The 12,670-nt window shown below is 37.5% G+C and overlaps 1 protein-coding gene across 3 annotated transcripts in view; it reads left to right on the plus strand.

Annotated features, from left to right (window-relative positions):
* Nucleotides 1–12,670, plus strand: part of C5 (complement C5) — a 99,210-nt gene that overhangs the window by 25,585 nt on the left and 60,955 nt on the right. For all 3 annotated transcript variants that reach the window (XM_050761918.1, XM_050761919.1, XM_050761920.1), the window contains exons 10-17: nucleotides 1,190–1,305; nucleotides 3,125–3,310; nucleotides 4,925–5,128; nucleotides 7,337–7,546; nucleotides 7,678–7,827; nucleotides 8,828–8,957; nucleotides 9,950–10,012; nucleotides 11,141–11,338. In XM_050761918.1, coding sequence (XP_050617875.1) covers nucleotides 1,190–1,305; nucleotides 3,125–3,310; nucleotides 4,925–5,128; nucleotides 7,337–7,546; nucleotides 7,678–7,827; nucleotides 8,828–8,957; nucleotides 9,950–10,012; nucleotides 11,141–11,338 — 1,257 coding nt within the window. The remainder of the gene's footprint in view (nucleotides 1–1,189; nucleotides 1,306–3,124; nucleotides 3,311–4,924; nucleotides 5,129–7,336; nucleotides 7,547–7,677; nucleotides 7,828–8,827; nucleotides 8,958–9,949; nucleotides 10,013–11,140; nucleotides 11,339–12,670) is intronic.

Below are 12,670 nucleotides of genomic sequence, written 5' to 3' on the forward strand. Positions count from 1 at the left end.
CTTCTAGATGATTGTTGAGCAGCCAAGAACAGTGTTATGAAGATGATGAGCCTTGAAAAATAATTAGGGTTTTGAGGCAGAGTTGGTAGACAGGGTGAAACAGAAACCCTCCATAGAGAGGGCAAATGAAGAAGGGTAGATGGTGAAGCTTAATCTTTAAGGACGGCAGATTATCCAGTTTGACTAAAATATAGAATATGTATAGAGAGTATTAGAGATGTAATATTGGAAAGGAGTTTGGGAATATTAAAGCTTCAAATGTTATTCTTAATAATTTAACTTAATCTTTACCTGGAGGGTAACATTATTGGGTTCTTGCCAGTAGAACTTCAAGTGTTCTTTTCTTTTCTTTCCTTTCCTTTCTTTTCCTTTCCTTTCCTTTCCTTTCCTTTCCTTTCCTTTCTTTTCCTTTCCTTTCCTTTCCTTTCCTTTCCTTTCCTTTTCTTTTATCTTTTCTTTTCTTTCCTTTTCTTTGAGATGGAGTCTTGCTCTGTCGCCAAGGCTGGAGTACAGTGGTGCAATCTTGGCTCAATGCAACCTCCGCCTCCTGGGTTCAAGCAATTCTCCTGCCTCAGCCTCCCGAGTAGCTGAGATTACAGGCAACGCCACCATGCCTAGCTTTTTTTTTTTTTTTTTTTTTTTTTTTTTTCCCCGTAGTTTTAGTAGGGATGGGGTTTCACCATGTTGGCCCGGCTGGTCTTGAACTCTCCTTCAGGTTTCTTTCTACACCAAGCTCCCTTTTTCTGATTTTCTCTATGTATCTATGCTCTGTGAACACCACCCCCCTACCCCCCACACCCACCTCTGTAAGGCTCAGTCTCTGGCCTGACCCTTCCCTCTCTCCTCAATCCCTTGAATACAGTCAACTGAAACTCAGGCCACTGATGAAAAGTGGTGTCCCCCTTCCTAGCATCCTTCCTCAGTCCAGTCCTATAGCTCTACTTCTCCAAGAACTTCTCTATATATGAGCTTGTGCATAAGGCCCTGGAAACTCCTGAGATCTAAACTCTTCTCTGCAGTGCCCCTCTGAAACAAGACCTATATCCTACTTACTACTGATAAATGAATGAATGCAAGAATGGAATGAGTGAATGAATACGTCTGTGGAAAAATATAGAGACAAAATGGATATCCATACAGATCATAATACTCCTAAAAACTGTCAACATGATGCTTGCCATTTCCTTAGGTGGATTTTCTGAAGAGGCAGAAATACCTGGCATCAAATATGTCCTCTCTCCCTACAAACTGAATTTGGTTGCTACTCCTCTTTTCCTGAAGCCTGGGATTCCATATTCCATCAAGGTAGATGGGGTGAGGGGATAGACCTTGCTACATATGATCATTTTATTCCATTAATGGAAAACATGTGGGTGGCAAACAGGGTAAGAATGTTGCCGCGGTAAGTCAGAGGGAGCTTATTCTGTGAAACCTGCCCCTCCTGGTGGACACAGACAGGGATGGGAAATTGCAGGTCAACTGCAGCCTCGGCAGTGACTTCAAAAGTTCGGGCAAGATAGCCTTGTGTTAGGCATCCCTAAATAAGCATTGCATTAAATTATATGTAAATAAAATCCCATAAGACTCTAGTTCAAAAAATATAAACATTTAAAAATATTTGGTGGTAAATTCTTAAAAAGCCTTAAGATGGAGATATCATTCCTTGAAAATAGAGTCCTTTCTCTATGTTTTTGCCTCCAGTGTGTCTCATTTGTTTCCCTCTGTCTCTGTGTTGTCTTTGTGCAGAACTCTGTTCAATCTCTTGTCTCTGTATTGCTCTCTGTTCTTTTCATTTTTGCTTCTTTCTGCCCCTGAATCTCTTTTTTTCTGTCTTTTTTGCTTACCCCTCTGCTTTCATTTTTCTCTCCTTCACCTTCTTTTCCTCTTCTAAATGCTGATAGTATAGAATTGAAACATTCATGTGGTTTTTATATTTTTATCTATTATTATGTTTAATTATAAATAATATATTTTGTTTATTAAATGGAAATGTTTATTTCCCTGCCCCTAATTTAGAAAGCTAGAGCAAAAATTTTTTTTGTTCTTTGGAAAATGTGTGATTTTTAAAGATCAACTAAAGTACAATCAAAATGTGTTATTTATTATTTACTGTGGGACGTGGGTAAAAGCCAGTGTCCCACAGTAAAAGCCCAACAGTAAAAGCCCACATTTACTGTGGGACATAGGTAAAAGCCAGTAATAAATAAAAGTAAATATTATTTACCATGTCCCACAGTAAATAATAAAAAAAGGATTTACCAAGCCCAAAGCAAGGTTTGGACATGCTTGTAGGTTCTTACATATATCTACTATATATATAAAATAATATATAACAAAGTATCATAAAATGCATATACATTAATGTATAATATAATATATAATAAAATACATAAATATAACAATATTATATAGAACATTAGCTTAAAATATATTTTATATAAAAATAAAATAAACTATATCTGTGTGGAATTGTGTGTGTGTATATATATGTATGTGTATATATATATTTATATATATGGCAGTAAGAGGTAAATGTTAAAGGAAAAAAGGTGTATCTATTTTTGTATCTCATGTTCGAGACTTATTCCCAGAAACAATTGCCTCATTTTCTCCTTTATCCAGTCCTAAACCAATCAAAGAAATACAGAAGTTAGACAGCAGAAGACCTTATCACATCTACTCCTTGACTGACTTAATAGAATGATATTTATGTTTTGAGTCTGCTTGATTTATGGGAGAATCTATTCAAGAATGATTTAACTAAATAGAATTAAATCTTTCTATTAGCTGAGAATATACTTCTCTTTACTAAATTAAACAGAAGTAAACCAGGTGTGGTGTTGCATGCCTATATAGTTCCACCTACTTGTGAGGCTGAGGTGGGAGGATGGCTTGAGGCCAATAGTTCAAGGTTGCAGTGCGCTATGATTGTGCCTGTGAATAGCCACTGCACTCCAACTTGGGCAACATAGTAAGTCTCTGTCTCAGAAGAAAAAATTTTTAAGAAAAAAATACATAAGTAATTTATACTTTGGTGGAGAGGAAGGAAATTTATTGCAGAATTGTTGTGCTTTAAAAGAAGTGATAAGCTGTTGAAACAGATTTGGATTGTTTTGACAAACAGGTGCAGGTTAAAGATGCGCTTGACCAGTTGGTAGGAGGGGTCCCAGTAACACTGAATGCACAAACAATTGATGTCAACCAAGAGACATCTGACTTGGAGCCAAGGAAAAGTGTAACACGTGTTGATGATGGAGTAGCTTCGTTTGTGGTTAATCTCCCATCTGGAGTGACGGTGCTGGAGTTTAATGTGAGCTGAATTCTCCTGTTGTGTTTTCTAGGACAATGTGTACTCTTGACCGTATGTTTTGGCTAGTGTGCAGAACAGATGTGGCAGATTTTACGCTTGAGTCCAGTGAACAGTTCCATAATTTTGCATCCAAGAAAAATGAGTCCCAGAGACAATCTGCTAATCCACTGAATGGTCCTTGAGGAAGATAAATGTATCAATTTTTTTATTTGGATGTTAATTATTTTAGCTTACACCAATAAGACCATATCAGACTCTAGAAGCTTCAGAATAGGTATAGCAGTGCACATGAGTGTTAGGAATATCCTCTTTCCCCCCTCACCTTTAATCCCCTGAAGGGCCACAAAAGGGTCAAAAATATGGAAGCCTCCCTTTTTTCTAACTGCAGGAACCATTCTACTTTAGAGCTCACTTAATAGTCTTCTCTCCCAGCAAATATTATTTAAGTTCCCAATCTCAAATAAAATATGAGCAAGTTGGCCGGGTGTGGTGGCTCACACCTGTAATCCTAGGACTTTGGGAGGCCAAGGCAGGTGGATCATAAGGTCAGGAGATCGAGAGCATCCTGGCTATCATGGTGAAACCCCATCTGTACTAAAAATACTAAAAATCAGCCAGGTGTGGTGGCGGGCGCCTGTAGTTCCAGCTACTTGGGAGGCTGAGGCAGGAGAATGCCGTGAACCCGGGAGGTGGAGCTTGCAATGAGCCAAGATTGCGCCACTGCACTCCAGCCTGGGCGACAGAGCGAGACTACATCTCAAAAAAAAAAAAAAAAAATGAGCAAGTTAATAACATAGGCCAATGACTGCAGCACGTATATACTCACTGTCATCTACTGAGCACTTACTAAGTGCTAGGCATCATGCTAACAGCTTTATGAAGAATACATGAAACACCATTTAATTAACAAGATGAATTAGAATATTATCTTTGCCATTGTGTGACTCAGGAAATGGAGACTTCTAACCTCTCTTTTGATTAAATAATTTTATCCAGAGTTAATCAGTGGTGATACTGGTAGGCAAACCAGTGTGTACCTGACTCCAGAGCATGAGCTAATAACACTTCTGCCGTCTCAGGGTAGATCTCGCTGCCATGATATCATTTCTTCTCCACCTCATATTTATAAGCACTCATCTGTGCCTCTACTTCACGATGAAACTGGGCCAGATAGTCTCTGAGATGTTCATTCATAGCCCCTGTCCCCAGGTCCTCAAGAGTTAGTGCTACCTCCCCACTACTTCCCTTCTCCTACCCACATTTCCTAAATGCTTAGGCATCTCTCTGTAATCATCTCATGGGACAAGAAGTCCCCAACTTACCATGACATTTCAGGAAGACCACCAATATTTATTCCTGGAGCATCTTTCTCTCTTCATTTCAGACTTTTCTGCCATAGTCCATAATCCCCTCATTCTTGTCTGTAGTCTTTGTAAAGTTGCTTGATACCACAGCTGTATAAACACTGGAGTAATGGAGCGGTTTTTTTCCCCTTTAGCATTTGGTATTGTGAAATTTAGAAATTTAAAAAGCAAAGAAAATAATTTGAAAGGTATGTTTTACAGAAAGCATTACATCACAGTATACATGTTTTTTTGAAATTTCCCTTTTCAGGTCAAAACTGATGCTCCAGATCTTCCAGACGAAAATCAGGCCAGGGAAGGTTACCGAGCAATAGCATACTCATCTCTCAGCCAAAGTTACCTTTATATCGATTGGACTGATAACCACAAGGCTTTGCTAGTGGGAGAATATTTGAATATTATTGTTACCCCCAAAAGCCCATATATTGACAAAATAACTCACTATAATTACTTGGTAAGTACATAATGATGGATTTACATCTTATTCCCCCACCTGGAACATTTTCCTTTGCCTCTAGAGAAGCATTAGAATTATCCTTTATACTTGAATTCAAAAAGCACTTTCAAGAACATCATCTAACTTGAATATATTTGTTTCTCAAAAAACCTTTGAAATAGGGCATGATTTTCATGACCATTTCACAGATGAGGAAACTGAGGGACAGAGAAGTTAAAAGACTTATGATGGTCACTCAGCTGGGAAGAGGAAGATTTTGATTTGAGCTGAGGACTCTGACTCCAGTTCAAATAACTCTTTTTACCAAAGAGAGCCTAGTTATTCCAAAGCGAGAACCTGATTAAATCATGTTGCCTCTGCTCTCTTTCATGGCCAAAGATGATATGCCTAGACCCAGTTTGGATTAGTGCATTTTACTGTCAAAAAACGGGGAAGCGAAATCCTCTCCTGAGAGTTGAATGCTATCTTGCCTGTTCCATTTCTATAGTTCAGCAACATCCCTATTGCATCATTTATATGAAACAGAGGTGGATCGATGAAGCCTGTTGGTGAAACCGAGAAAAAAGCTTACAAAAAATATTAAGAGCTTCCTGACAATCACCAAAGAAATGGAATGAATTATTTCGATGGCCAGGCCAAATGCATGCTTTTGGCTTTTCAACATTTTTGAGAAAGAAATTGAAAAAAACAGTAATGAGGACCATAGAAAAATATTGACTGATGAAGGGAAACTGTTTATGGACTACATGCCAAACCCATGTGTGCAGTCCTGGTCTCTAAGGACAATTTAAGAAATCTCTGAGGGCATTTTGGCTTCACGTGACTTTTGTTTTTTTTTTTAAATCTTAAACCTTCAATTTAGAATCTAAACCCTGGCTTTAAAACTTAATACCCAAATAAAATGCACTCCACTTATTCATCTATTTTTTTAATCAGTGAAACAAAAGGGGTTTTAGTGACATGTGATGACTTTAAACAGTTTTTGGGTTCAAATTTTAGCTCTCTAATTTGCTAGTTGTGTGATTTTGAATTAAAATCAGTAAGACTTTTAGTTAGTTCCTGAGTCTCAGTTCCTTCAATGAGAATAATATTCCTATCATATTGGTATATTGTGAGAATGAAAGGAGTTAAATAAATGTTAAAGTTCCTGGCACATAGTAGGCCCATACATGTTAACTCTTCCCTTCCTTCCTTTCTTCCTTCCTTCCTTCCTTCCTTCCTTTCTTTCTTTCCTTTCTTCTTTCTTCTTTCTTCTTTCTTCTTTCTTTCTTTTTCTTTCTTTCTTTCTTTCTTTCTTTTTCTTTCTTTCTTTCTTTCTTTCTTTCTTTCTTTCTTTCTTTCTCGCTCGCTCTCTCTCTCTCTCTCTCTTTCTTTCTTTCTTTCTTTCTTTTTTTCTTTTTCTTTTTCTTTCTTTCTTTTCTTTCTTTCTTTCTTTCTTTCTTTCTTCCCTCCCTCCCCTCCCTCCTTCCTTCCTTCCTTCCTTCCTTTTTTTTTGGTGAAGTCTCGCTCTGTCCCCCAAGCTGGAGTGCAATGGCACGATTTTGGCTCACTGCAACCTCTGCCTCCCGGGTTCAAGCAATTCTCCTGCCTCAGCCTCCCGAGTAGCTGGAATTACAGATGCCCACAACCATGCCCGGCTAATTTTTCTATTTTTAGTAGAGCCAGGGTTTCACCATGTTGACCAGGCTGGTCTCAAACTCCTGACCTCAGGTGATCCACCTGCCTTGGCCTCCCAAAGTACTGGGATTACAGATGTGAGCCACCTTGCCCAAGCAAAATTGTTATGTCTTTTTTTTTTTTTTTTTGAGACAGAGTCTTGCTCTGTTGCACGGGCTGGAGTGCAGTGGCATGATCTCAGCTCACTGCAACCTTCAGCTCTCGGGCTCCAGCAATTCTCATGCCTCAGCCTCCCGAGTAGCTGGGATTACAGGCATGCACCACCATGCCTGGCTAACTTTTGTATTTTTAGTAGAGATGGTGTTTCACTATGTTGGCCAGGCTGATCTTGAACTCCTGGCCTCAAGTGATCCACCCACCTCGGCCTCCCGAAGTGCTAGGATTACAGGCATGAGTCACTGCGCCTGGCCTAACTTTATTTTTCTTTAACATAATTTCTGCTCCAGCTCCAGGCTGCATCCTAAAGCATAGGTTTTGCTTTTGTTGGTTTATTTGTTACTTATTTTTGCTGCTGCTGTTTATTTTTAGATTTTATCCAAGGGCAAAATTATCCACTTTGGCACGAGGGAGAAACTTTCAGATGCATCTTATCAAAGTATAAACATTCCAGTAACGCAGAACATGGTTCCTTCATCCCGACTCCTGGTCTATTACATCGTCACAGGAGAGCAGACAGCAGAATTAGTGTCTGATTCAGTCTGGTTAAATATTGAAGAAAAATGTGGCAACCAGCTCCAGGTAAGCCACAAATTACAAGTCGCAGTTGAATTTTCTTTTTAATGAAGGAGGCTGCCAAAGTCTGAGCTGCTTCTGAAAAGTCTTGTCTCGTACAAATGATCTTTCCTTTTCTTTTTCAAATGAACTTTTAGGTTCATCTGTCTCCTGATGCAGATACATATTCTCCAGGCCAAACTGTGTCTCTTAATATGGTAACTGGGATGGATTCCTGGGTGGCATTAACAGCAGTGGACAGCGCTGTGTATGGAGTCCAAAGAAGAGCCAAAAAGCCCTTGGAAAGAGTTAAGTAATGCATGTCTCACTGCAGTGTTGCATGAAGTGTGGCCACCAGGCTAGGATATGGGGGAATGACTAAGGGAAGGCTAGGCCTGCTTTTCTATAATCTACTCAACATACTCGTTTTTAGGAAGGTAAACCATCCTCATGTTAGCTCCCAAAGCACAGGTCAATCCTCTTTTGTTTTTCAAATGTAAATGTAAGCACTTTAAGAATATATGATCATGGTAGCCATTACATTCATGGAGGAAAAATTACTATCAGAATACTTTGGAGGTTTAGGGTAGGGTGTTGATGGCAGTTACAGTAGCTAGTAGCAGCACAGGAAAGACCTGTACAGGTAACATTTGGATTTTTTTTTTAACTCTCATTGAAATCCATGGCACAGAAGAATTTCAAAATAATTCAATTCTCATAAGTTCCTATTTATCTTACTATGTACAGTTGTTATTTTCTAGGCTTGAATTTCTTTGTACAAGGAGGGAAGGACTGAGAAACTGTAAAATTAAAAAATATTCGTAGAGAAAAGAACATTTGGGGTCAAAATTAAAATGAATAAGCCTGCGCAAACAAGTCTTCACCCATTTAGAACGTAGGGACATCCCCATCAAAATGCACAAAGTTGTGCTTTTAAAAGCAACTTAAAATTAATTTCTTTGTTAATTCAGTCCTTCATGCATTCATACCTATTTATTTGGAACATTATATTGATTGCAGCATTCATTCTATGTACAAAACACTATACATCAGTTTCTAATAAAGTCCTCATCAAAGCTATTTGTTTAAGACTTAGTTCTTGATTTAACTTTGAATAGTTATGTATTTATAAATACAAAAGGACAAACTTAGAAACAAAGTTGGGAAATTTTGTCTTTGATCATTTGAAAAATATCATCTGTGTATTTCACTGGTTTGTGATAACCATGTAACAATTAGTACCTTTTAGTTCTTTAGAGGAATGATTTATACATCTCAATGGGCTCAACATTCTGCCTTTCTGGACAGGTATTTCAATTCTTAGAGAAGAGTGATCTGGGCTGTGGGGCAGGTGGTGGCCTCAACAATGCCAATGTGTTCCACCTAGCTGGACTTACCTTCCTCACTAATGCAAATGCAGATGACTCCCAAGAAAATGGTAAAATGCTCAGCATGTTTGTTACTGAAAATCCCATTGATCATTTGCCTCCCAGATCTCATTTTTATCCCTCTTCCCAAATATTCTGTACCCTGATCTTAGAATGCCAAGACTACATAACTCACCTGTATAAAATGTTTCACTGGCCTTCAAGATAAAGTATGAATTCTCTAGTGTAGTACTCAAAACCTTCCATGATCTTCTCTCTGGTTCTCTCCAACTAGCTCTTATTCTGCTGTGCCTTACGTTATGTTTAAGCTCTATAGAACCAAGTGGAGTTCTCGAGTGGCATTATGCTATTTTGCACCTTTGTGCCTTTATTTATTGGGATTGGTTTCCCCTTCATTAGCCTGGAGAAGCAACATAAGAATCATCGCCTCTACGAGACCTCTTCCCCACATAGAATTTATAATTCTCTCCTCCTTTAATAGGGAGGCTATTGCAGGGACTAGATCTATTTACAAGTAATAGAACAGCATTGTGTCATTGCGCATTCTTACTTGTAGTTGTAAGTCCTGTCTCACCTACTGCATCGGGAGCTCTTTAAGGATAGTAACCACATCTTAATCATCTTCTTTCTATGGTTTTAAAATTGTTCATAATTATACTTGATACTATGGTATTCATAGTTATATTTGCAATAATATAGCACAAAGAGCAAATAATAAAAATAGCATACCCAACAAAAGCATCACTCACTCTAAATGCTTAGGTATTTCTCTGGAATCAGTGGATTAGAAAGGCTGCAGGATTCAAAACCAAATTCAGACAAAATAAGTCAAATGATACGACACTAGATCATGAACTCCACTAAGATAAAACAAGTCATATTAAGAAGTATGGTGCACAGTTCCTAATCCAAAGTAGCCCCTCAATATTTGTTAATGAACAACTTGTGAATGTTCTAAATACTTAAATAGTTTCATGGCATTTTTTTTGAGATTTTATCTCCTTTTTAATCCTTCTTCTTTATCTTTTTTTTAAAAAACCAGATGAACCTTGTAAAGAAATTATCAGGCCAAGAAGAATGCTACAAGAGAAGATAGAAGAAATAGGTACCTTAAGATTCATGTGCTTGTAAAAAGGTTATGGTCATATCATTCAAAAACTTGACAAATTTAAATGTTATATAAATTCACCTAATTGAAATAGAATGGATAAAAAGAAAAATATGTATGGAGGTTAGCTTATCTCTCTCAGAAAGATTAATCCAAATAAAGTCTAGTAGTTCATTTGTCATAGCCTTAATCTAAGGAAATAGGTCTTTATTACTTCTAGCTCTAAAATCCAAAATATTAGCTTTTATTTGTCATAAATATTTTCTCTCTGATAACTTCATCTAGCAATTAAAATCATATCCTTCCATTTTATTGACAAAATCCATGATTTGACGATTTTGGGGACATACCTAGCAGTCTATTACTTCTATTTCATATAGTTAACTGTTAGTAGCATTATTCTTTGGAAAATACATCTTGTGAGAACTATTTTAAAATAATTATTTAAATGGTTATGATAATTGGCCATGTAACTGTAGAAAGAATATCAAACTGGGAGTCAGCAAATTGAGTTCAACTAATATGCCTATGGTAGTATAATAGTTTCTTCCATTTGTATGTGAGTTATTTTAATTCTAACCTTTATTCTACGTTCTAATGATATGAAAAGAGAGACACTGACTAATCTGAGCACTTAACAATGAAGGGTAATGCTACTGGGTGAAGTCCACAAACCATGTTATATAAGAAGTTTTTTAAAAATAGGATATATAGCTTGAAGAAGGAAATATTTGCATAGTGATGATAGCCATCTTCAAATATTTAAAGCTTTCTTGGATATTTAACTTATTTTCTTAAAAAATATTTTATATTCTTTGTCTACGTTATATTTTTCTGCTTATTTTCAGCAGAACTCAAAGTTCCAGTTTCAAGAGTTTGTATTTAGCTTAATTGCAGGAAACCCTTTAACCATTTAGCGTGAGCTGGAATGGACCATTTGGTAAGGTCACATTCTCCCCATTCTTAGAATAGTTCCAAGGGGAGTCTGGACAGTCAACTAGCCATGACTATTGTGGGTAGGGGTGTCATATAGCAATAGAAACCAGGTATCCCTTGAGATTCCTTCTAAGCCTGAGATGTTATGACTCTGCATGATCAAGAACACTTGCATTATTACCATTTCAGCTGCTAAATATAAACATTTAGTAGTGAAGAAATGTTGTTACGATGGAGTCCGTATTAATCATGATGAAACCTGTGAGCAGCGAGCTGCACGGATTAGTGTAGGGCCGAGATGCGTCAAAGCTTTCACTGAATGTTGTGTCGTCGCAAGCCAGCTCCGTGCTAATAACTCTCATAAAGACTTGCAATTGGGAAGGCTACGTAAGTATGATGTTTTCTATCAGAATTCTGCTCAACACGGGGAATTTTGTGTAATTTTATGCTGCTAAGAAAGGCAGTTTTCATTATCTATTTAGAATTGAAAGTAGAAAAGATAACTTGTAAATGTCCATAAGAAAAAAAAAAATTCCATCATTTTTGGGCATCAGAAGAGGTATAGTACAGAGCAGAGTACACTAGGCCAGAGTTAAGACCTGGCATAACCTTAAAGCCAAGTCATCCCATAAACTTGAATGATTATTTATCCTCTCTGAGCCTCAAGCAAGGAGCTTTGACCAGATCCTCTCCAATATGCCTGTGAGTGCTACAATTCTATGCTTTTGTGATATTACAACCATTAAAAATTCTGTCTATATCTACATTGATGAAATATAGGAGAAGATTTCTAAATCTAACCTAAGGTTAAGTGTACTTATATAAAAGTTGATGTCTTATTTCAGTTTCAACTATAATACATGTTTCCAGAATTTATAAAACTCTCATTAATATGTTTTCAGAGCTTTTAGGACTTTATATATAGTCTTTTTTTTTTTCTTTTTTGAGTCAGAATCTGGCTCTGTCACCCAGGCTCGAGTACAGTGGTGCAATCTTGGCTCACTGCACCCTCTGCCTCCGCGTTCAAGCAATTCTCCTGCCTCAGCCTCCTGAGTAGCTGGGATTAAAGGCGTCTACCACCACACCTGGTTAACTTTTGTATTTTTAGTAGGGACGGGGTTTCACCATATTGGCCAGGCTGGTCTCGAACTCCTGACCTCAGGTGATCCACCCACCTCGGCCTCCTAAAGTGCTGGGATTACAGGCATGAGCCACTGTGCCCAGCCTATGTATAGTCTTTAACAAAACAAACAAAAGCAAAATGACAGTTTCTGTTTTATACATATGTGTGCTGCATAATGAAATTTTCATCAATGATGGACCACATATGCAACGGTGATCCTATAAGATTATAATACCATATTTTTGCTGTAACTTTTCTGTGTTTAGATATGCTTAGATGTACAAATACTTGCCATTGCATTACAGTTGTCTGCAGTATTCTGTTCAGTAACATGCTGTACAGGTTTGTAACGTAGGAACAATAGGCCATACTATATAGTCTAGATGTGTAGTAAGTTATACCATCTAGATTAGTGTAAGTACACTCCATGACGGTCACACAACAAAGTCACCTAACAGCATACTTCTCAGAACATAGCCCTATTGTTAAGCAATATCTAATAATCATAATTTTGGTAAATGGCCACAAAATTTATGTTTGTAGAAATATATTCATTGAGATGTACAATGTCTAAGATTCAGATTGTTTTCCAATAT

The sequence above is a fragment of the Macaca thibetana genome, chromosome 15 (genome assembly GCF_024542745.1).
Source record: "Macaca thibetana thibetana isolate TM-01 chromosome 15, ASM2454274v1, whole genome shotgun sequence".
In the NCBI taxonomy this organism is placed as follows: domain Eukaryota; kingdom Metazoa; phylum Chordata; class Mammalia; order Primates; family Cercopithecidae; genus Macaca; species Macaca thibetana.